General features: G+C 44.6%; 1 protein-coding gene across 1 annotated transcript in view; it reads right to left on the reverse strand.

The window, feature by feature from the left end:
* Window positions 1-16,424: 16,424 nt before the first annotated feature.
* The window catches only part of LOC138657473 (zinc finger protein 585A-like), a 106,650-nt gene continuing 96,955 nt past the window's right edge, over window positions 16,425-26,119 (reverse strand). The window contains exon 11 of the mRNA XM_069745267.1: window positions 16,425-17,694. Within this exon, the coding sequence (XP_069601368.1) occupies window positions 16,711-17,694 (984 nt within the window). The 3' untranslated portion in view covers window positions 16,425-16,710. The remainder of the gene's footprint in view (window positions 17,695-26,119) is intronic.

Consider the following 26,119-nt stretch of genomic DNA (forward strand, 5'->3'; position numbering starts at 1 on the left):
TGGATCAGGCAGAGAAAAATTTGCTGGCTCTGTGTCAGGGTCAGGATGAGGTAGAGATATATTGTCAGAAGTTTAGGAAGTGGTCTGTGCTCACTCAATGGAATGAATGCGCGCTGGCAGCAATTTTCAGAAAGGGTTTCTCTGAAGCCCTTAAGGATGTCATGGTGGGATTTCCTATGCCAGCTGGTTTGAATGAGTTTATGTCTTTGGCTATTCAGATCGGTCGACGCTTGCGTGAGCGTAAAACTGTGCACCATTTGGCGGTATTATCTGAGCATGTACCTGAGTCTATGCAGTGCGATAGGATTTTGACCAGAGCTGAACGGCAAGAACACAGACGTCAGAATGGGCTGTGCTTTTATTGTGGTGATTCCACTCATGCTATCTCCGATTGTCCTAAGCGCACTAAGCGGTCCGCTAGGTCTGCCACCATTGGTACGGTACAGTCGAAATTTCTTTTGTCAGTTACTTTGATCTGCTCTTTGACATCCTATTCCGTCATGGCATTTGTGGATTCAGGCGCTGCCCTGAATTTGATGGACTTGGAGTATGCTAGGCACTGTGGGTTTTCCTTGGAGCCCTTGCAGCATCCTATTCCATTGAGAGGAATTGATGCTACGCCTTTGGCCAAGAATAAGCCTCAGTATTGGACCCAGCTGACCATGTGCATGGCTCCTGCGCATCAGGAGGATATTTGCTTTTTGGTGTTGCATAATCTGCATGATGTGGTCGTGTTGGGGTTGCCATGGCTACAAGTCCATAATCCAGTATTGGATTGGAAATCAATGTCTGTGTCCAGCTGGGGTTGTCAGGGGGTACATGGTGATGTTCCATTTCTGTCTATTTCAATATCCACCCCTTCTGAGGTCCCAGAGTTCTTGTCAGATTACCAGGATGTATTTGATGAGCCCAAGTCCAGTGCCCTACCTCCGCATAGGGATTGTGATTGTGCTATCGATTTGATTCCTGGTAGTAAGTTTCCTAAAGGTCGACTGTTTAATTTGTCTGTACCTGAGCACGCCGCTATGCGGTGTTACGTAAAGGAATCCTTGGAGAAGGGTCATATTCGCCCGTCGTCATCACCATTGGGAGCAGGGTTCTTTTTTGTGGCCAAGAAGGATGGTTCGCTGAGACCTTGTATTGATTACCGCCTTCTAAATAAAATCACGGTCAAATTTCAGTACCCCTTGCCCTTGCTGTCTGATTTGTTCGTTCGGATTAAGGGGGCTAGTTGGTTCACCAAGATAGATCTTCGTGGTGCGTATAATCTTGTGCGTATTAAAAGGGGCGATGAATGGAAAACAGCATTTAATACGCCCGAGGGCCATTTTGAGTACCTGGTGATGCCATTCGGGCTTTCTAATGCTCCATCAGTGTTTCAGTCCTTTATGCATGACATCTTCCGAGAGTACCTGGATAAATTCCTGATTGTATACTTGGATGATATTTTGGTCTTCTCGGATGATTGGAAGTCTCACGTGAAGCAGGTCAGAATGGTGTTCCAGATCCTGCGTGCGAATTCTTTGTTTGTGAAGGGGTCTAAGTGTCTCTTTGGTGTTCAGAAGGTTTCATTTTTGGGTTTCATTTTTTCCCCTTCTACTATTGAGATGGACCTTGTTAAAGTTCGAGCCATTCATGATTGGACTCAGCCGACATCTCTGAAGAGTCTGCAAAAGTTCCTGGGCTTTGCTAATTTTTATCGTCGCTTCATCAATAATTTTTCTTGTATTGCTAAACCGTTGACTGATTTAACCAAGAAGGGTGCTGATGTGGTCAATTGGTCTTCGGCTGCTGTGGAAGCTTTGCAAGAGTTGAAGCGTCGTTTTTCCTCTGCCCCTGTGTTGTGCCAACCAGATGTTTCGCTCCCGTTCCAGGTCGAGGTTGATGCTTCTGAGATTGGAGCAGGGGCTGTTTTGTCGCAAAGAAGTTCTGATGGCTCGGTGATGAAGCCATGCGCCATCTTTTCCAGGAAGTTTTCGCCTGCTGAGCGTAATTATGATGTTGGCAATCGTGAGTTGCTGGCCATGAAGTGGGCATTCGAGGAGTGGCGTCATTGGCTTGAAGGAGCTAAGCATCGCGTGGTGGTCTTGACTGATCACAAGAACTTGATTTATCTCGAGTCAGTCAAGCGGTTGAATCCTAGACAGGCTCGTTGGTCGCTGTTTTTCTCCCGTTTTGACTTTGTGGTTTCGTACCTTCCGGGCTCTAAAAATGTGAAGGCGGATGCCCTGTCTAGGAGTTTTGTGCCCGACTCTCCAGGCTTGTCTGAGCCGGCGAGTGTTCTCAAGGAGGGGGTAATTTTGTCTGCCATCTCCCCTGATTTGCGGCGGGTGCTACAAAAATTTCAGGCTAATAGACCTGACCGTTGCCCAGCGGAGAAACTGTTTGTCCCTGATAAATGGACGAGTAGAGTTATCTCTGAGGTTCATTGTTCAGTGTTGGCTGGTCACCCTGGAATCTTTGGTACCAGAGATTTGGTGGCTAGATCCTTTTGGTGGCCGTCTCTGTCGCGGGATGTGCATTCATTTGTGCAGTCCTGTGGGATTTGTGCTCGGGCTAAGCCCTGCTGTTCTCGTGCCAGTGGGTTGCTTTTGCCCTTGCCAGTCCCGAAGAGGCCCTGGACACATATCTCTATGGATTTTATTTCGGATCTCCCCATCTCTCAAAAAATGTCGGTCATTTGGGTTGTTTGTGATCGCTTTTCTAAGATGGTCCATTTGGTACCCTTGTCTAAATTGCCCTCCTCCTCTGATTTGGTGCCATTGTTCTTCCAGCATGTGGTTCGTTTACATGGCATTCCGGAGAACATCATTTCTGGCAGAGGTTCCCAGTTTGTGTCGAGGTTTTGGCGAGCCTTTTGTGCTAGGATGGGCATTGATTTGTCTTTTTCCTCGGCTTTCCATCCTCAGACAAATGGCCAGACTGAACGAACCAATCAGACCTTGGAAACATATCTGAGATGTTTTGTTTCTGCCGATCAGGATGATTGGGTGTCCTTTTTGCCTTTGGCTGAGTTCGCCCTTAATAATCGGGCCAGCTCGGCTACTTTGGTTTCGCCGTTTTTCTGCAATTCCGGCTTCCATCCTCGTTTCTCTTCAGGGCAGGTTGAGTCTTCTGACTGTCCTGGCGTGGATACTGTGGTGGATAGGTTGCAGCAGATTTGGACTCATGTGGTGGACAATTTGACATTTTCTCAGGAGAAGGCTCAGCGTTTCGCTAACCGCAGGCGCTGTGTGGGTCCCCGACTTCGTGTTGGGGATTTGGTTTGGTTGTCATCTCGTTATATCCCTATGAAAGTTTCTTCTCCTAAATTTAAGCCTCGTTTCATTGGTCCGTATAGGATGTCTGAGGTTCTTAATCCTGTGTCTTTTCGTTTGACCCTTCCAGCTTCTTTTTCCATCCATAACATGTTCCATAGGTCATTGTTGCGGAGATATGTGGCACCTGTGGTTCCATCCGTTGATCCTCCTTCCCCGGTTTTGGATGAGGGGGAGTTGGAGTATATAGTGGAGAAGATTTTGGATTCTCGTATTTCGAGACGGAAACTCCAGTACCTGGTTAAGTGGAAGGGTTATTGACAGGAAGATAATTCCTGGGTCTTTGCCTCTGATGTTCATGCTGCCGATCTGGTTCGTGCCTTTCATTTGGCTCATCCTGGTCGGCCTGGGGGCTCTGGTGAGGGTTCGGTGACCCCTCCTCAAGGGGGGGATACTGTTGTGAATTCTGTGGTCAAGCTCCCTCTTGTGGTCATGAGTGGTACTTCGGCTGGTTCTGTCTATGAGTTTCCTCTGGTGGATGTGAGTGGGGCTGCGGCTTCTGAGTTTCCTTCCTCAGGTGACGAGGTTAAGTCGTTAGGTGCTGCTCTACTTAACTCCACCTAGTTCTTTGTTCCTGGCCTCCAGTCAATGTTCCAGTATTGGTCTTGCTTTCTCCTGGATCGTTCTTGTGGCCTGTCTGCCTTGCATGAGCTAAGTTTTGCTTGTTACTTTTGTTTCCTATATTTTCTGTCCAGCTTGCTATATTGGTTTTTCTTGCTTGCTGGAAGCTGAGACGCAGAGGGAGCACCTCCGTACCGTTAGTCGGTGCGGAGGGTCTTTTTGCCCCCTCTGCATGGTTATTTGTAGGTTTTTGTGCTGACCGCAAAGCTATCTTTCCTATCCTCGGTCTATTCAGTAAGTCGGTCATCACTTTGCTAAATCTATTTCATCTCTGTGTTTGTATTTTCATCTTACTCACAGTCATTATATGTGGGGGGCTGCCTTTTCCTTTGGGGAATTTCTCTGAGGCAAGGTAGGCTTATTTTTCTATCTTCAGGGCTAGCTAGTTTCTCAGGCTGTGCCGAGGCGCCTAGGTTTTGGTCAGGAGCGCTCCACGGCTACCTTTAGTGTGGTATGACAGGATCAGGGATTGCGGTCAGCAGAGTTCCCACGTCTCAGAGCTCGTCCTATTTAGTAACTAAACAGGTCACTTGTGTGCTCTTAACCACTAGGTCCATTGTGGTTCTGAATCACCTGTTCATAACAACAGAGTATCCAGGACTATGTTGTCCAGATTCCGGCTTTAGAGCCCAGAATTCCTACTCCTGATTTGTTTTTTGGGGATAGATCCAAGTTTTTGAACTTTAAAAATAACTGCAAATTGTTTTTTGCTTTGAAACCCCGTTCTTCTGGTGATCCCATTCAGCAGGTGAAAATCATCATATGTTTGCTGCGTGGTGACCCTCAAGACTGGGCTTTTTCTCTTCAAACAGGGGATCTGGCATTATTGAATGTAGATGCATTTTTTCAAGCGCTCGGATTATTGTATGACGAACCTAATTCTGTGGATCATGCAGAAAAAACCCTGTTGGCCTTGTGTCAAGGTCAGGAAGCGGCAGAGTTATACTACCAGATATTTAGAAAATGGTCTGTGCTCACTAAATGGAATGAAGAGGCTCTGGCTGCTATTTTCAGAAAAGGTCTTTCTGAAACCCTTAAAGATGTTATGGTGGGCTTTCCTACGCCTGCCGGTTTGAGCGAATCTATGTCTCTAGCCATTCAGATTGATCGGCGCCTGCGCGAGCGCAAAGCTGTGCACCATATGGCAGTATCCTCTGAGCATAGTCCTGAACCTATGCAATGTGATAGGATTTTGACTAGAATAGAACGGCAGGAATTCAGACGTCAGAATAGGCTGTGTTTTTACTGTGGTGATTCGGCTCATGTAATCTCTGATTGCCCTAAGCGTACTAAGAGAGTCGCTAGGTCTGTTACCATTAGTACTATACAGCCTAAATTTCTCTTATCTGTGACCCTGATTTGCTCATTGTCGTCCTTTTCTGTCATGGCATTTGTGGATTCAGGCGCTGCCCTGAACTTAATGGACTTAGAATTCGCCAGTCGCTGTGGTTTTTCCTTGCAGCCTTTGCAGAGCCCTATTCCTTTGAGGGGCATTGATGCTACACCCTTGGCCAAGGATAAACCTCAGTACTGGACACAGATGACTATGTACATGGCTCCTGCACATCAGGAAGATTGCCGTTTTCTGGTGTTGCATAACCTGCATGATGTTGTTGTACTGGGATTTCCATGGTTACAGGTACATAATCCGGTGCTGGATTGGAAAACTATGTCGGTGACTAGTTGGGGTTGTCGAGGAGTACATAGTGACATTCCTTTGATGTCAATTTCCTCTTCCCCCTCTTCTGAGGTCCCTGAGTTTTTGTCGGATTTCCAGGATGTATTTGATGAGCCCAAGTCCAGTTCCCTTCCTCCACATAGGGACTGTGATTGTGCTATTAACTTGATTCCTGGTTGTAAGTTCCCTAAGGGCCGACTTTTCAATCTGTCTGTGCCAGAGCATGCCGCAATGCGGAGCTATGTTAAGGAATCTTTGGAGAAAGGGCATATTCGGCCCTCTTCGTCACCATTGGGAGCGGGTTTCTTTTTTGTTGCTAAGAAGGATGGCTCCTTGAGACACAAAAGGTTGATACATTAAATGAGAATAATGGGGATAGGGGAAAATATGTGCAAGTGGGTTGAGAGCTGGCTCAGGGATAGGAAACAAAGGGTGGTTATTAATGGAGCACACTCGGACTGGGTAGCGGTTAGCAGTGGGGTACCACAGGGGTCAGTATTGGGCCCTCTTCTTTTTAACATATTTATTAATGACCTTGTAGGGGGCATTCAGAGTAGAATTTCAATATTTGCAGATGACACTAAACTCTGCAGGGTAATTAATACAGAGGAGGACAATTTTATATTACAGGATGATTTATGTAAACTAGAAGCTTGGGCTGATAAATGGCAAATGAGCTTTAATGGGGATAAATGTAAGGTCATGCACTTGGGTAGAAGTAATAAGATGTATAACTATGCGCTTAATTCTAACTCTCTGGGCAAAACCGTCAATGAAAAAGACCTGGGTGTATGGGTGGATGACAAACTCATATTCAGTGGCCAGTGTCAGGCAGCTGCTACAAAGGCAAATAAAATAATGGGATGCATTAAAAGAGGCATAGATGCTCATGAGGAGAACATAATTTTACCTTTATACAAGTCACTAGTTCGACCACACATAGAATACTGTGCACAGTTCTGGTCTCCGGTGTATAAGAAAGACATAGCTGAACTAGAGCGGGTGCAGAGAAGAGCGACCAAGGTTATTAGAGGACTGGGGGGCCTGCAATACCAAGATAGGTTATTACACTTGGGGCTATTTAGTTTGGAAAAACGAAGACTAAGGGGTGATCTTATTTTAATGTATAAATATATGAGGGGACAGTACAAAGACCTTTCTGATGATCTTTTTAATCATAGACCTGAAACAGGGACAAGGGGGCATCCTCTGCGTTTGGAGGAAAAAAGGTTTGAGCATAATAACAGACGCGGATTCTTTACTGTAAGAGCAGTGAGACTATGGAACTCTCTGCCGTATGATGTTGTAATGAGTGATTCATTACTTAAATTTAAGAGGGGATTGGATACCTTTCTGGAAAAGTATAATGTTACAGGGTATATACACTAGATTCCTTGATAGGGCGTTGATCCAGGGAACTAGTCTGATTGCCGTATGTGGAGTCGGGAAGGAATTTTTTTCCCCAATGTGGAGTTTACTCTTTGCCACATGGGTTTTTTTTGCCTTCCTCTGGATCAACATGTTAGGGCATGTTAGGTTAGGCTATGGGTTGAACTAGATGGACTTATAGTCTTCCTTCAACCTTAATAACTATGTAACTATGTAACTATGTATTGATTATCGTCTTCTTAATAAGATCACGGTCAAATTCCAATACCCCTTGCCTTTGCTTACTGATTTGTTTGCTCAGATTAAGGGGGCTAGTTGGTTTACTAAGATTGACCTCAGAGGGGCATATAATCTTGTTCGTATTAAACAGGGTGACGAATGGAAAACTGCATTTAATACGCCCGAAGGGCATTTTGAATACCTTGTGATGCCATTTGGGCTCTAATGCTCCATCTGTGTTCCAGTCTTTCATGCATATTTTCCGCAATTATCTTGATAAATTCATGGTCGTATATTTGGATGATATTTTGATTTTTTCCAATGATCGGGAGTCTCATGTGAAGCAGGTCAGGATGGTGTTCCAGATCCTTCGTGATAATGCTTTATTTGTGAAGGGGTCTAAGTGCCTATTCGGAGTTCAGAAGGTCTCTTTTTTGGGTTTTGCTTTTTCTCCCTCGTCTGTAGAAATGGATCAGGTTAAGGTCCAAGCTATTCATGACTGGATCCAACCCACATCTGTGAAGGGTCTTCAAAAATTTTTGGGCTTTGCTAATTTCTATCGCCGTTTCATTACCAACTTTTCCAGTGTGGTTAAGCCCCTTACTGATTTGACGAAGAAAGGCGCTGATGTGACGAATTGGTCCTCTGAGGCTGTTGAGGCCTTTCAGGAGCTTAAACGCCGATTTACTTCTGCCCCTGTGTTGCGTCAACCGGATGTTTCTCTTCCTTTTCAGGTTGAGGTCGACGCTTCTGAGATTGGGGCAGGGGCCGTTTTGTCTCAGAGGGAGTCTGATGGTTCTTTGATGAAACCGTGTGCTTTTTTTTCCAGAAAGTTTTCGCCTGCGGAATGCAATTATGATGTCGGCAATCGGGAGTTGTTGGCTATGAAGTGGGCATTTGAGGAGTGGCGACATTGGCTTGAGGGAGCTAAACACCGTGTTGTGGTCCTGACCGATCATAAGAATCTGATTTACCTCAAGTCGGCCAAGCGGCTGAATCCTAGACAGGGTCGATGGTCCCTGTTTTTCTCCCGTTTTGATTTTGTGGTCTCGTATCTTCCGGGATCTAAGAATGTTAAGGCTGATGCCCTCTCTAGGAGTTTTTCGCCTGATTCTCCTGGAGTCCTGGAGCCAGTTGGCATTCTTAAGGAGGGGGTGATTCTTTCTGCTATCTCCCCTGATTTGTGGCGGGTGCTTCAGGAATTTCAGGCTGATAGGCCTGACCGCTGTCCAGTGGGGAAGCTGTTTGTTCCTGATAGATGGACAAGTAAAGTAATTTCTGAGGTTAATTGTTCAGTGTTGGCAGGTCATCCTGGGATTTTTGGTACCAGAGATTTGGTTGCTAGGTCCTTTTGGTGGCCTTCCTTGTCTCGCGATGTGCGTGCTTTTGTGCAGTCCTGTGGGACTTGCGCCCGGGCCAAGCCTTGCTGTTCCCGCGCTAGTGGGTTGCTTTTGCCTTTGCCGGTCCCTGAGAGGCCCTGGACGCATATTTCCATGGATTTTATTTCGGATCTTCCTGTTTCCCAGAAGATTTCTGTTATCTGGGTTGTTTGTGACCGGTTCTCTAAAATGGTCCATCTGGTACCTTTGCCTAAGTTGCCTTCCTCCTCAGATCTGGTTCCATTGTTTTTTCAGCATGTCGTTTGCATGGCATTCCGGAGAATATTGTGTCTGACAGAGGTTCTCAGTTTGTCTCTAGATTTTGGCGGGCCTTTTGTGCTAGGATGGGCATTGACTTATCTTTTTCTTCGGCGTTTCATCCTCAGACTATTGGCCAAACTGAGCGAACTAATCAGACCTTGGAGACCTATTTGAGATGCTTTGTGTCTGCTGATCAGGATGATTGGGTGTCTTTCTTGCAGTTGGCCGAGTTTGCCCTTAATAATCAGGCTAGTTCGGCTACTTTGGTTTCACCTTTCTTTTGTAATTTTGGTTTTCATCCTCGTTTTTCTTCTGGGCAGTTTGAGCCTTCTGATTGTCCTGGTGTTAATTCTGTGGTTGACAGGCTGCAGCAGATTTGGACTCATGTGGTGGACAATTTGACGTTGTCTCAGGAAAGGGCTCAACGTTTTGCTAACCGCCGTCGGTGTGTTGGTCCCCGGCTTCATGTGGGGGATTTGGTTTGGTTGTCTTCTCGTCATGTTCCTATGAAGGTTTCTTCTCCTAAGTTTTAGCCTCGGTTTATTGGTCCTTATAAAATTTCTGAAATTATTAATCCGGTGTCTTTTCGTTTGGCTCTTCCTGCCTCTTTTGCCATTCATGATGTTTTCTATAGATCTTTGTTGCGGAGATATGTGGTGCCCGTTGTTTCCTCGGTTGACTCTCCTGCCCCGGTGTTGGTTGAGGGAGAGTTGGAATATGAGGTTGAGAAGATTTTGGATTCTCGTTTTTCGAGGCGGAGGCTTCAGTATCTTGTCAAGTGGAAGGGTTATGGCCAGGAGGATAATTCTTGGGTTGTTGCCTCCGATGTCCATGCTACCGATTTGGTTCGTGCTTTTCACTTGGCTCGTCCTGATCGGCCTGGGGGCTCTGGTGAGGGTTCGGTGACCCCTCCTCAAGGGGGGGGGTACTGTTGTGAATTTCGCTCTTGGGCTCCCTCCGGTGGTTGTAAGTGGCACTTTTGTGAGTTCTGCTCTTGGGCTCCCTCTTGTGGTTTCTAGTGGTATGGCTGCTCCTTCGAGTTAGCTGTCATCAGCTGCCTCCACTTATCGTCTCTGCTGCTCCGCTATTTAAGTCTGGCTCTTTCTTCAGCCTGTGCCACTTGTCAATGTTTCCTGGCTGGATTCACATCTCTGCTTGGATTCTCCTGGTTTCCTGACCAGTTCTGCAAAGATAAGTTCTGGCTTTGCTCATTTCAGTCCACTGTCATGATCCCAATGGCAGGGGATCACAAAAGACAAGCACAAAAACATAACCAGCTCTAGGGAGATGGAACCTGAGCTGACCGCGATCCTGAACCTAAACACACAACTAGCAGCAGCCGGGGAACGTGCCTACGATGATTCTAGACGTCTCGCTCCAGCCGGAGGACTAACTTCCCCTATAAGAAGAAACACAGACCTCACTTGCCTCCAGAGAAACACCCCACAGAAATAGCAGCCCCCCACATGTAATAACGGTGAAATGAGAGGAAAGCACATACGTAGTCATGAAAACAGAATCAGCAAAAGTGAGGCCCGCTAAAGCTAGATAGCAGAGGATACGAAGGTGAACTGCGCGGTCAGCGAAAAACCCTACAAAAAACCATCCTGAAATTACCTGAACTCATGTGCCAACTCATGGAACATGAGGAGTAATTTCAGCCCACTAGAGCAACCAGTAGCAGAAATAACATAACTGCAAGCTGGACAAAGACCAAAAGTTAGCAAAACGAAAAACAGGAAAAACAAAACTTAGCTTGTCCAGAAGAATACAAACGCAGGGAGCAGAGGTAAACAGACACGATGATAACATTGATAGCCGGCGAGGAAATGACAAAGAAGCCAGGCTAAATAGGAAACACCCATAAGCTGATGGAACAGGTGGACACCAGAGACTGCAGAAAACACAAGTCACCCAGCACCATCAGTAACCACCAGAGGGAGCCCAAAAACAGAACTCACAACAGTACCCCCTCCCTTGAGGAGGGGTCACCGAACCCTCACGAGAACCACCAGGGCGACCAGGATGAGCCCTATGAAAAGCACGGACCAAATCGGCAGCATGAACATCAGAGGCAATCACCCAAGAATTATCCTCCTGACCATAACCCTTCCACTTAACCAAATACTGGAGTCTCCGTCTGGAAACATGAGAATCCAAGATCTTCTCCACAACATACTCCAACTCACCCTCCACCAGCACCGGAGCAGGAGGCTCAAGAGAAGGAACGACAGGTACCTCATACCTCCGCAACAACGACCGATGGAACACATTATGAATAGCAAACGATGCCGGGAGATCCAAACGAAACGACACAGGGTTAAGAATTTCTAAGATCTTATAGGGACCGATGAACCGAGGCTTGAACTTAGGAGAAGAGACCTTCATAGGAACAAAACGAGAAGACAACCACACCAAGTCCCCAACAAGAAGTCGAGGACCCACGCGGCGACGGCGATTAGCAAACTGCTGAGCCTTCTCCTGGGACAACTTCAAATTGTCCACCACATGACTCCAGATGCGATGCAACCTATCCACCACCATGTCCACTCCAGGACAATCAGAAGGCTCTACCTGACCAGAGGAAAAACGAGGATGAAACCCCGAATTACAAAAGAAAGGAGAAACCAAGGTAGCAGAACTAGCCCGATTATTAAGGGCAAACTCGGCAAGCGGCAAAAAGGAAACCCAGTCATCCTGATCAGCAGAAACAAAACACCTCAAATAAGTTTCCAAAGTCTGATTAGTTCGTTCCGTCTGGCCATTCGTCTGGGGATGGAACGCAGACGAAAAGGACAAATCAATACCCATCTTAGCACAGAACGTCCGCCAAAATCTAGACACAAACTGGGATCCCCTGTCAGAAACGATGTTCTCCGGAATGCCATGCAAACGGACCACGTTTTGAAAAAACAGAGGGACCAACTCGGAGGAGGAAGGTAACTTAGGCAAGGGCACCAGATGAACCATTTTAGAAAAGCGGTCACACACAACCCATATGACGGACATTTTTTAAGAGACAGGGAGATCCGAAATAAAGTCCATGGAAATGTGCGTCCAAGGCCTCTTCGGGATAGGCAAAGGTAACAACAATCCACTGGCCCGAGAACAGCAAGGCTTAGCCCGAGCACAAACTCCACAAGACTGCACAAAAGAACGCACATCCCTCGACAAGGAAGGCCACCAAAAAGACCTGGCCACCAAGTCTCTAGTACCAAATATTCCAGGATGACCTGCCAACACAGAAGAATGAAGCTCGGAGATGACTCTACTGGTCCAATTATCCGGAACAAACAGTCTTTCCGGCGGACAACGATCAGGTTTATCCGCCTGAAACTCCTGCAAAGCACGTCGCAAGTCTGGGGAGACCGCCGACAAAATCACCCCATCCCTAAGGATACCAGTAGGCTCAGAATTTCCAGGGGAGTCAGGCACAAAACTCCTAGAAAGAGCATCCGCCTTCACATTCTTTGAACCCGGCAGGTATGAAACCACAAAATTGAAACGGGAGAAAAACAGTGACCAACAAGCCTGTCTAGGATTCAGACGCTTGGCAGACTCAAGGTACATCAGATTTTTGTGATCAGTCAAGACCACCACACGATGTCTAGCACCCTCAAGCCAATGACGCCACTCCTCAAATGCCCACTTCATGGCCAAAAGCTCCCGATTACCAACATCATAATTCCGTTCAGCGGGCGAAAATTTTCTAGAAAAGAACGCACATGGCTTCATCACTGAGCCATAGGAACTTCTCTGCGACAAAACCGCCCCCGCTCCGATCTCGGAAGCATCAACCTCAACCTGAAAAGGAAGCGACGTATCTGGCTGACGCAACACGGGAGCAGAAGAAAACCGGCGCTTAAGTTCCCGAAAGGCCTCCACAGCCACAGGAGACCAATCAGTAACATCAGCACCCTTTTTAGTCAAATCTGTCAAAGGCTTAACCACACTAGAAAAATTAGTTATGAAGCGACGATAAAAATTAGCAAAGCCCAAGAACTTCTGTAGACTCTTAAGAGATTTAGGTTGCGTCCAGTCACAAATAGCCTGAACCTTGACGGGATCCATCTCAATAGTAGAAGGGGAAAAAATATACCCCAAAAAAGAAATCTTCTGGACCCCAAAGAGACATTTAGAACCCTTCACAAACAAAGAATTGGCCCGCAGGACCTGAAACACCTTCCTGACCTGCTGAACATGAGACTCCCAGTCATCAGAAAAAACCAAAATATCATCCAAATACACGATAATAAATTTATCCAGATATTCACGGAAAATATTGTGCATAAAAGACTGGAAGACAGAAGGAGCATTAGAAAGTCCAAAAGGCATCACCAAATACTCGAAATGGCCCTCAGGCGTATTAAATGCGGTTTTCCACTCATCACCCTGCCTTATCCGCACAAGATTATACGCACCCCTAAGATCAATCTTAGTGAACCATTTAGCCCCCTTAATGCGAGCAAATAAATCAGTCAACAATGGCAAAGGATACTGATATTTGACTGTAATCTTATTCAAAAGACGATAATCTATGCAAGGCCTCAAGGAACCATCTTTCTTAGCCACAAAAAAAAAACCTGCTCCCAAAGGGGACGAAGACGGACGGATATGCCCCTTTTCCAAGGACTCCTTAATATAATTCCGCATTATGCTCTGGCACAGACAGATTGAACAAACGACCTTTAGGGAACTTACTGCCAGGAATCAAATCTATAGCACAATCGCAATCCCTGTGAGGAGGAAGCGAACTGAGCTTAGGTTCCTCAAAAACCTCCCGATAGTCAGACAAAAATACCGGAACCTCAGAAGGAGTAGATGAAGCGATAGAAATCGTAGATGCATCATCATGAACCCCCTGACATCCCCAGCTTAACACAGACATTGTTTTCCAGTCCAGGACTGGGTTATGAGTTTGTAACCATGGCAGACCAAGCACTAAGACATCATGTAAATTATACAGTACCAGGAAGCGAATCACCTCCTGATGAACGGGAGTCATACGCATGGTCACTTGTGTCCAGTACTGAGGTTTATTCATAGCCAAAGGTGTAGAGTCAATTCCTTTCAAAGGAATAGGAACTTCCAGAGGTTCCAGACTAAACCCACAGCGTTTGGCAAATGACCAATCCATAAGACTCAGGGCAGCGCCTGAATCCACATAGGCATCGACGGAAATGGATGATAATGAACAAATCAGCGTCACAGACAGAATGAACTTAGACTGTAAAGTACCAATGGCAACAGACTTATCAACCTTTTTTGTGCGTTTAGAGCATGCTGATATAACATGAGCTGAATCACCACAATAAAAACACAGTCCATTTTTCCGTCTATAATTTTGCCGTTCACTTCTGGACTGAATTCTATCACATTGCATTATCTCAGGTGCCTGTTCAGAAGACACCGCCAAATGGTGCACAGGTTTGCGCTCCCGTAAACGCCGATCAATCTGAATAGCCATAGTCATGGACTCATTCAGACCTGTAGGCGCCGGAAACCCCACCATAACATCTTTAATGGCCTCAGAAAGACCATCTCTGAATCTTGCAGCCAGAGCGCACTCATTCCACTGAGTAAGCACCGACCATTTCCGAAATATCTGACAATATATTTCTGCTTCATCTTGCCCCTGAGAGAGAGCTAATAAAGCTTTTTCAGCCTGTATCTCTAGGTTAGGTTCCTCATAGAGCAAACCCAATGCCAGAAAAAACGCATCCACATTGAGCAACGCAGGATCCCCTGGTGCCAATGCAAATGCCCAATTCTGAGGATCCCCCCGCAGGAAAGATATAATAATCTTGACCTGCCGAGCAGGGTCTCCAGAAGAGCGAGATTTCAAGGAAAGAAACAACTTGCAATTATTCCGAAAATTAAAAAAACTAGATCTATCTCCAGAAAAAAACTCTGGGACAGGAATTCTAGGTTCAGAGATAGGCGTATGCACAACAAAATCTTGTATATTTTGAACCTTAGCAGCAAGATTATTCAGGCTGGAAGCCAAACTCTGGACGTCCATGATAAACAGCTGAAGTCAGGGCCATTCAAAGATTAAGAGGAGGAAAGAAAAAAAAAAAATGCTCAGACTATTTTTCCTCCTACTTCAGCCAAAACGAAGACCAAATTATATTTATTGGCCGGCTATACTGTCATGATCCCAATGGCAGGGGATCACAAAAGACAAGCACAAAAACATAACCAGCTCTAGGGAGATGGAACCTGAGCTGACCGCAATCCTGAACCTAAACACACAACTAGCAGTAGCCGGGGAACGTGCCTACGATGATTCTAGACGTCTCGCTCCAGCCGGAGGACTAACTTCCCCTATAAGAAGAAACACAGACCTCACTTGCCTCCAGAGAAACACCCCACAGAAATAGCAGCCCCCCACATGTAATAACGGTGAAATGAGAGGAAAGCACATATGTAGTCATGAAAACAGAATCAGCAAAAGTGAGGCCCGCTAAAGCTAGATAGCAGAGGATACGAAGGTGAACTGCGCGGTCAGCGAAAAACCCTACAAAAAACCATCCTGAAATTACCTGAACTCATGTGCCAACTCATGGAACATGAGGAGTAATTTCAGCCCACTAGAGCAACCAGTAGCAGAAATAACATAACTGCAAGCTGGACAAAGACCAAAAGTTAGCAAAACGAAAAACAGGAAAAACAAAACTTAGCTTGTCCAGAAGAATACAAACGCAGGGAGCAGAGGTAAACAGACACGCTGATAACATTGATAGCCGGCGAGGAAATGACAAAGAAGCCAGGCTAAATAGGAAACACCCATAAGCTGATGGAACAGGTGGACACCAGAGACTGCAGAAAACACAAGTCACCCAGTACCATCAGTAACCACCAGAGGGAGCCCAAAAACAGAACTCACAACATGTTGTGGACTTATTGTTCTGTGCATTCTATATTTGTCCAGCTTGTCAGTATGGATTATTTCTGTTAGCTGGAAGCTCTGGGAAGCAGATTTACCCTCCACACCTTTAGTCAGGTGTGGAGATTTTGTAAACTCTGTGTAGATTGTTTTGTAGTTTTTATACTGACCGCACAGTATCCTTTCCTGTCCTATCTATCAAGCTAGACTGGCCTTCTATGCTAAAATCTGATTTCATTTCTGCGTATGTTATTTTCCCCTCCTCTCACCGTCAATATTTGTGGGGGCTATCTTTCCTTTGGGGATTTTCTCTGAGGCAAGATAGGTTTCCTGTTTCCATCTTTAGGGGAAGTTAGATCTTAGGCTGTGCCGAGGGGTCTAGGGAGCGTCAGGTACCCCCCACGGCTATTTTTAGTTGCGCTGCTAGGTTCAGGGTTTGCGGTCAGTACAGATACCACCTCCTTCAGAGCTTGTCTCATGTTGTTCCTAAACCACCAGATCATAACAATTCCCCCCACAAACAACTCCTCTACATCATATTCCCCCTCCCACATAGCTCCTCTACATCATATTCCCCGACACAAAATGTTCTATGAAATTTAGTGTTGGCAAAATGTTAGAAATTATTCTTAAGTGCAGTGAGATATTAATTAAATCTTATCAAAGGGGGTGTACTCATTTATACTGAGCAATGTTTATTAAAATGTATAAAACACAGAACTCTTAATTACAGTATCTTTCCTGCATACTTTCTCTCATGTTTTACAAGATATGATTTATATATGACAGATTTCCCATATTCTGAACATGTTTCAATGCGTGACTTCTCTCCAGGCTCACAAAACTTGATTTTTTTGGAAAGTACATTCCACATTGTAAGCATGAAAAGTTTCTCCCCATGTGAATTATTTGATGTCTAACAAGATGTGATTTATCTCTAAAACATTTCCCACATACTTAACATGAATATGGAGTCTCTCCAGTATGAATGCTCTGATGTCTACTAAGACTCCCTTTAACTCTAAAGGACTTTCCACATAGTGAACATGAATATGGCTTCTCTCCTGTGTGAATTCTCTGATGTATAATAAGATACCCTTTATATGTGAAAGACTTCCCACATTCCACGCATGAAAATGGCTTTGCTCCTGTGTGAATTCTCTCATGCATTTCAACTTCTGATTTATATAAAAAACATTTCCCACATTCTAAACATGAATATGAAGCCTCTCCTGCATGAATTCTCTGATGTTTAATAAGACTCCTTTTACCTGTGAAGAACTTCCCACATTCTGAACATGAATAAGGTTTCTCTCCTGCGTGAATTCTCTGATGTGTAATAAAACTCTCTTTATCTGTGTAGGATTTCCCACATTCCAAACATGAAAATGGCTTTTCTCCTTTGTGAATTCTCTGATGTATAACAAATTTTGATTTAACTGTAAAGCATTTCCCACATTCTGAACAGGAGTATGGCTTCTCTCCTGTATGAATTCTCTGATGTCTAATAAGACCGCCTTTATCTGCGAACGACTTCTCACATTCCAAACGTGAAAATGGCTTTTCTCGTTTGTGAATTCTCTGATGTTTAGTAAGATGCCCTTTATCTGTAAAGCATTTTCCACATTCCAAACAGGAGTATGGCTTTTCTCCTGTATGAATTCTCTGATGTCTGATAAGATCACCTTTATCTGTAAAGGCCTTCACACATTCTGAACATGAATACGGCTTCTCTCCTGTATGAATTCTCTGATGTTTAGTAAGATGTCCTTTATCTGTAAAGCATTTCCCACATTCCAAACATGAATATGGCTTCTCACCTGTATGAATTCTCTGATGTGTAATAAGACTCCATTTATCTGTGAAGGACTTCTCACATTCCAAACATGAATATGGCTTTTCTCCTGTGTGACTTCTCTCATGTCTAACAAGTTTTGATTTCTTTGTAAAGCATTTCCCACATTCTGAACAGGTGTATGGCTTCTCTGCTTTGTGCTTTCCTTGTGTTAAAAAATCTGAGCATCTAGTAATTTGCTTGTCACACTGAAATCGTGTATCCACTTTGTCACCTGGAATTGTGGTAACAATGAGAGATTGATCAGGAGAGGGTTCCTCGTGATTAGGAGGATTATAAAAAAGTGAAGTACTGTGAAGTCCAGGATGTACATGAAGGGTAATGAGGTTTTCTCCATTATAGTGCTTCTGGACATCTTTTTTACAATTTTGTGATAAACCATTATTCTCAAAAGGATTTCCTATAAGGATGAAAAATAGAAAAATAATCACATCCAATCTACAACACAAAAGGGATTTCTACATATACTTTATGGAGCTCATAATGAAACCCTCGTCAGTGAAAGGATCGGTAATAAGGTAAACATCTACATGCCATAACATTAACATGATGATTGCTAATGTGAAGAACACTTATAAACTGGTGACATTGGCACAAGTCAGAGGTGGCAGAGATTAAACAGAAAATAGACAGACACTTCTTAAAGGGAACCTGCCATCAGGATTTACCTCCTTAATATACCACCAGTTCCATTTCACTCTCTCAAGCTTCCTATCATGCCAAAAAGTACCTAGTGCAGAAAAGAGTTCACGCAATTAAAAATGGAGTTTTAATATTTCAGTACTGTATGCAAATGAGATTGACTAGTCACAAAGGTGACCTTACACCCAGGAGCAGTCAAGCTCCAACCACTGTAATCATGGCCTCAGTACGTGTAAGGGCAGGATAGGAAACATTAGAAGACTGCAATAGCCCTGAAGGCACATTAACTCCTTAGGACCAAGCTACTTTGTAAATTACGTACGTGAATGACCGAGCCTCATTCTGACCACTTTCACTTTATGTGGTAATAATGCTGGAGCTTGCACACGTCCCACTGATTCTGAGATTGTTTTTGTGACATATTTTACTTCACGTTTGTGGTAAATTGTGGTCGTCATTATTTGCGTTCACTTATGAAAACATAAAAAATTTGACTTTTTTTTTATCCCCTTAAACCCTCGTATAGTTAAATGATCAAAAATAGTTAATAAATAACATTTCCCACATATCTACTTTACATCAGAATCATTTTTGAAACCTAATTTTTTTTTGTTAGAAAGTAAGTAGGGTTAAAAATTTATCAGCAATTTCTCTTTTTTCCAACAAAATTTACAAAACCTTATTTATTAAGAGACCACATCACATTTGAAGTGACTTTAAGGGGCCTATGTGACAGAAAATACCAAAAGTGGCACCATTCGAAAAACTGCACCACTCAAGGTGCTCAAAACCACATTGAAGAAGTTTATTAACCCTTTAGGATCTTCACAGGAATTAAAGCAATGTGGAGGGAAAAAATATACATTTTAATTTTTCCCCCACAAAAATGTTGCTTTAGCTCCAAATTTTAAATTCTCTCAAAAGTAAATGCACCATACAACTTGTTGTGCAATTTCTCCTGAGCATGCCAATATCCCATATGTGGGGAAAAACTACTGTCTGGGAGCATGGCAGTAATCAGAAAGGAAGGAGAACCATTTGACTTTTGGAGCGCAAAATTGGAGAAAATAGATAGCGGATGCCACGTAGTGTTTGCAGAGCCCCTGCTGTGCCTAAGCAGTGGAAACCACCACAACTGACCCCATTTTGGAAAATAGACCCCGCAAGGAATATGTCTAGAGGTATGGTTTCACAAAATGCTATACCATTGAACTGTGAGGAAAAAAATACGTTTTTACTAAAGATGAGAGAATATTGCAATGTTCAGTTTGGATTACTAAAGCCGAATTCCAATATTCGCCGAATAATTTGACGATTATTTGCCGTAAATATCAAAACGCCTTTGCTGGGAGCCCTGATACCACATGCAACTTTTCTACCTGCTTTCATGCTGAGCCACACTCAGGTGGCAAAAATATCAGTTTTGTAGACTACCATTGTCAGAAAAATTTAAGGATAGTAACACGAGTAGTTGAATCCAAGGAAGTGGAGGCCTGATGGTCTCAGAGGCCTACTGCTACAGGTAACACGCATGAAGGACACCCAACCAGGAGTGTTCACGTTTCCAAAAATTATTGGCAGACACCAACAAAGTGGCATCAATTTCACCACAGTAGAAATAGTGTGGCATCACACTAAAAAATGCAATATCACCTAGTCTGTACAGTCTGCGATTGGGTTGCAAAAGTCTTTGGAGATCCATGTCTTTTTCATCTTGATGAAAGTTAGGTGGTCTACACATTCAGGGGACAGCCAACTGCGCTTATCTATCAGGACACCACCAGCAGCGCTGAAGACACGTTCTGAGAGAACGCTGGCTGCTGGGCACAATAAAACTTCCAAGGCGTGTGAGGCGAGCTCAGGCCACTCATCCATTTTGGAAGACCAAAATGTGAAAGGGTCCAAACCCTCATTGATTGTATTTATAATCCGTTCTAGAGACTCCTGCACCATCCTTTCCATTTGTTCACCACGTGCAAGATTTGTTGTGCTGGTGCATGAGCTGGTCTAAAAACAAAACAGCATTCGCGGGTCCCTTTCCAGGGTGGGAAGCATCTGGCAAAAGGCGCCGGGGACGTTAATGAAGGCACAGGAGGTGGCGTCCGGAGGGGCTGAGGGATGGCTGGGAGGCATTTGTGTCCGGGGGGAAAAGACATGCCCCCTGGACAGAATACAGGTATGGCGGGCAAATTATAAAAACCAATATTGCAGCATTGGAAGGGACCCCAAATAAAAGAGCCACCTTGACAGAATGCAGCATTAGTGCTACACAAGGTGGCTCTTTTAGTTAAAAATGACAGGGGGGTGACAGGTTCCCTTTAATCTGTGCCCATTCTTTAAATGTGATATGCGCTACGTTCGTACTGTGTTGGCCCAGGCTATACAACATGACACACTGCATCAGGGTTCGTTGCTGCTGACACAGTCCCTGCAACATGTGCAGAGTGGATTTCCACCGTGTCGGCATATCAACCTGTTAACTTGGCATTGACAAAGACCTTTGTATCGATGTAAGTCAATGACCAGAGGGGTGCAAATTGCAGAAATAAGCACAAAGCTAACGTTCTTTCTGGAAAAGCTCACCCAGGCCAGGATAATGGTGGAGAAAATACTGTACCACCAGGTTGAGGACACAAGCCATGCAAAGCACGTGTGTGAGCTTGCCTTGCCATAGGGTTTGCGCTGTTATTGGACATGGCCTGCCCACACAGCCTCCAGAGTCACACAGTGCCCAGTGAGTGAGATGTAACGGCCTTGGCCATACTTACTTGTCCAACTGTCTGTGGTGTAATGCACCCTGTCAGAGAGAGATTTAGTCAAGGAACGGGTGATGTTGTCTGCGACATGCTGGTGTAGCTCAGGCACAGCTTTCTTAGAAAAGTAATGGCAACTGGGCAATTTGTACTGGGGGACTGCGACGGCCAGCAGCTTTCGGAAACCGTCTGTACCTACCAGGCGGAAAGGCAGCATTTCCGTGACCTCCTTGTCTTCCTCCTCAGATGACCTACTCAGCTGTGTGCCTCTATCTTCACGCCAACTGGGATCTAACGCCTCATCATCATTATCCTCTGTGTTATCACATTCCACGCCCTTGGACTCACCCTCCTCCTCTTCCTGCTCTAACAGCACAGTACAGTCTGCATGAGCCTTAGATATCTGAGTCTCATCAGGATCACCTCCTCCCCCGGGGTTAAAGTCTGATGACGAGGGTCAGGATGCTGTTCGGACCCTACTCTGTCCTGCCCCGGATCCAAGCTTTAAAAAATTTGGGGATTAGTGCAGATTTCCTCCTCTTGACTCTGTGAAGCTTTTGAGTACACTTCTGATGACCATGGCATAGAATGTGTGAACAGCTCTTCAGACTCACCCATCTGTGGTTCCGTACAGTCAGTTGTACGGTTGGAGAGTTTTGACGCGAGGGGAACCAAGGGGAATTTGGGTGCCACCTCTGTGGACTGTTCGGGGTGTGATGTTAAGGAGAAGCCACTTAAAACTGCGCTTGCCATCCACTCGAGCACATGCTCTTTCTGGGCCTCATCAACAATGCGTACCACTGTGCGTCTGTCAAAGAAAGGTAGTGGAGTAGCCCATACAGTAACAGAAGTTGTCAGTTGTCAGTTGTATAGGATGTGACATTGCTTCACTAGTGCATTCACAAACATTAGCACCTACCCCACTTACACCTTGAACACAAAGCCCAATTCCCCTTCCACCACGGCCTCGCTTTTTCCCAGTCATGTTTTTCAAATAGTGTGATAGGAGCACAGTATTGGCAACAAAAAATTAGATTTTAAACTCTGCACCACCTCTGCAAACAGCTGAACTTCAGCAACAGTAAATCCCAAGTTGAAATATGGCGTGTTGTGTCGTATTAGTCACAGAAAAAAATAATTGTTTGAGTGTGGATGAGGCCTGTATGACAAAGAATATATGCTACAAACAATTTGAAAGTCAGATGTCCTCTACTGTATGACGATAGGGAACACAAGAATTTTTTGGTAGCCTCTGGATCAGGCCTCTATAACACACTAGATGCTGCAAACTATTTGAAAGTCAGGTCCCCTACTGTATGACACTAGGAACAGTTGAATTTTTGTGGCCTTTGGATCAGGCCTCTATAACACACTAGATGCTATTTGAATGTGAGATTTCCCCTACTGTATGACACTAGGAACAGAAGAATTTTTTTATGGCCTCTGGATCGGGCCTCTACAGATTAATTTCAACACAACAGTGTGATACTGTGGGTTGTCTAACTTTTTGCAACTGAAACATTATTTTTTTAATTTAATGTGCCTTAGGTCTGCAGACAGTTTCATATCACCACAGCACAAAATGACTAGTTGGGATACGGCAGGCTGTTTCACATTTAGATAGTAAAAAAATATTATCTAGAATGCTATACTCGTGCATGGAGCGCAATAGAAGCAGTGCACAACACATTTGTAGGACATGTGCCCTGCTGGCTTTCTCTGTGAACCTCAGTAATGGCCAAAAAAAAAAGTGCTGGAAGGTAAATTTCACAGCCACATTGGACTCTAACTAGCTACACTATCTGACTGATATACAACCGCCTAGTTAACTAGCTAATTTCTTGCTGTTAACAGTGGCAGGGACAGGAGCAGCCTCTCTGCGCTGTTACAGTGCCAAAATGGCGCTGAAACAAGATGTCCGCTATTTATATGGAGAGGGACATGTGATTTCAGCAGCCAATGACAGAAGTCGTTATGTCAGGACATTGTGGGTGTTTCCTGCACCCTGATTGGCTAGCCACAATGTGCACACATGAAGTTAGAAAAAAAAATACTGTTTACAAGAACACTGCGCCTCTGAGCTCTGCAAACCCCCTCCCCTCATCAAACACGTGACAAATACTCATGATACACCACCATTATCATTGCTAAGTGCTGAAAAGACTGGCAATGGAAATATTTTCCTGCACATTTTACCAATTGTTACCAATTTTTTCTGATTTTATAAAATTTTGCTCGTGTTTCCGATCACAAATCCGAATGCGCCATATTCGTGCCAAATTTATGCTTGGCGATCGTTTTTCGAACAAATTCGCTCATCATTAATTTTTACCACTATAATTTTGTTTTAGTCCCAGATTTTACATTTCCACAAGGGTAAATGGGTAAAAATTACCAAATAATTTGTTACACAATTTCTGTCGAATGTGAAAATACCACATATGATGCTGTGCAGTACTGCTTAGCCACACGCCGAGACTCGGGAGGAATGGAGCGCTATTTGCCTCCTGGAGGGCAGATTTTCCTAGAATAGTTTGCGGACTCCATATACAGAATCCATAAGTGCTAAAAGAGCAGAATCCCCTCAAGTGACCCCATCTTGGAAATTGCACCCCTCTGGGAATTTATCCACAGGTTCAGTGATGTATTTGACTCCATGGGTGTTCTCCACAAACAAGCAGCAGTGGATGTTGCTAAGTGAAAATGCAAATATGCCATTATAGTGCCCGTACATTGTAGTGCCCGTACATTATAGTGCCCGTACATTATAGTGCCCGTACATTATAGTGCCCGTACATTATAGTGCTCGTACATTGTAGTGCCCAGTACATTGCAGTGGCCACTACACTGCAGCTTCCTGTACATTCTAGTGTCCCATATATTGCAGTGCCCAATATGTTTTAGTGCCCCGTTCGTTGTAGTGTCCAGTACATTGTAGGGCTCAGTACATTATAGAGTCCAGTACATTGTAGTGCCGGTCATTGTAGTGTCAAGTACATTGTAGTGCCAATACTGTAGTGCCCAGTAAATTATGCCCAGTACACAGTAGTGCCCAAATATTGTAGTGCCTGTATAATGTAGTACCCAGTACATTGTAGTGCCCAAACATTATGCCCAGCTTGTGCTTCACGAAATGCACACCCTGTAATTTAAGGGGTCTCTACTTGATAAAGAAATGCCAAACATATGGATGCTAACTGCAGTTTAGGCTCAGGAGGAGGGGGTATTTGGATTTGGGAGTGCAGATTTTGATTAATTTATTTTGAAGAGAATGAAATCAATTATTAATCTTATATAATCAGTTCAGATATGATGTGACAAAGATGGTGTCTGTATCCTGGAACAACACCCGGGAAGGAATTCTTGGAATGTGAAGCAGATACTGGACATTGGATTGAAAACCATATATGGAGTGGATTTGGCAAGGACCTATCACAGACTGACACCATTACTATTCAGAAGTTGTGCAACACCCACTTTCTGCCTGTTACAAGATTCTTTGTTCTAAGAATAAAGTGTGCCAGCTTTTGCCGATGAAGGAGCATACATCTGATTCTGTGTCCGGTGTCTCTCTTTTAAGCATGCACTCGGCTCATATTTAGGTCAGGAACAGGCAATCACTAAAGGTGTCACCTTAAGAGATCACCCCAACAGAAGCCACGTCACTTTTCAAGATCCTTTGTGCTACCAGTAACGTGGATGCCTCTATATTTCAGTTAACAGATGATGGACTTGAGTTAGGGACATTATTCAGATGAAACCCCAGAAGAATCAGTTCACTATATTGAGGCAGCAGAGTTATTCTGGACTCCATCTGGCCTTTGTTCAAAGGTGTCATTTTCAGAAGTGCACAAAACCGTGGATGACCACGCTTTTATACACGCTGGACACCGCCGGATCAAAGGCCCAGACAGCATCCACAGTGTCTCCATCTGCCTTATTACAGGGAATCTTCCATCAGAGGTTCTGTCTGAATCACAAGCTCGGTCATTTATATGGCAGCACGGGACTTGTGTAAGAAAACATGGAAGTAAAGGATGGAATTAATTTTAACAAAGGTAAAGGAAAACTAAATCTGTGCTTCCTAAATCATTAAGAAGAGGTGTGAAGGTGGATCCATTATTCATCGGTGCACCGCCGGACTCTACAGGAGCAGCCGCGCCATCACCGGACGCTTCTGCTGTGATGAGGACAGCAGATAAAGCTTCACTGCACCGGAGACTCCACACGATATCACACACTGGTCATCATCATCACACACCAGTCATCATGATCATCATCACACACCGCTCATTATCATGATGACATGCAGGTCATCATCATCCTGACACGCAAGTCATCATCAATCATTACACGCCGGACATCATCATCACATGTCGGACGTCATCATCACGCGCTGGTCATCATCATGTGCCGGTCATAATCATCATGCGCCAGTCATCGTCATCATCATCATCACGCACCGGTCATAGTCATCATCATCACGCGCCAGTCATCGCCATCACACACCGGTCATCATCATCACACACCGATCATCATCATCATCACACACCGGTCATCATCATCACCACACGATGATCATCATCATCATCACACACAAGTCATCATCATCATGCCGGTCATTATTACATACCTGTGGAAACTTCTCCCAGAATCTCCTCCTTCCCGTCACTCACACACGGCTGATCCCCCCTCGTCATCGCTTCTTCTTCTGTCTCATCCTTCACTTTATTCTTAGTCGGATCTTCCTCCTGATTTATCAGATGTAACAATCAGCACAATACAAGAAACCACCAAAATCTGTGACCTCTATGACCTCGATCAGAAATGTCCCCCCATATACAGATCCGGTACAGGGCTCAGCACCGTCTACCTGATGATCCTCCGGGATGTTGTGATTCTCCTCCGGACAGTCCTGGGGATACAGAGGACGGGGACATCTCTCTGGTGGATTTCTCCTCCTGGATCCATCTGTAGGAGACACAGTGATGGAACAGATTGTGTCATGTGATGATGAGATGATAGGAGTAGTAGTAGGTGACCACAGGACAGACATGACAGTCTCCCCTCCTCACCCTGCTGATCGGCCCATATTGCGATCGCCTCTTGTGCTCCA

Source organism: Ranitomeya imitator, chromosome 1, assembly GCF_032444005.1.
Source record: "Ranitomeya imitator isolate aRanImi1 chromosome 1, aRanImi1.pri, whole genome shotgun sequence".
Taxonomy (NCBI): Eukaryota; Metazoa; Chordata; class Amphibia; order Anura; family Dendrobatidae; genus Ranitomeya; species Ranitomeya imitator.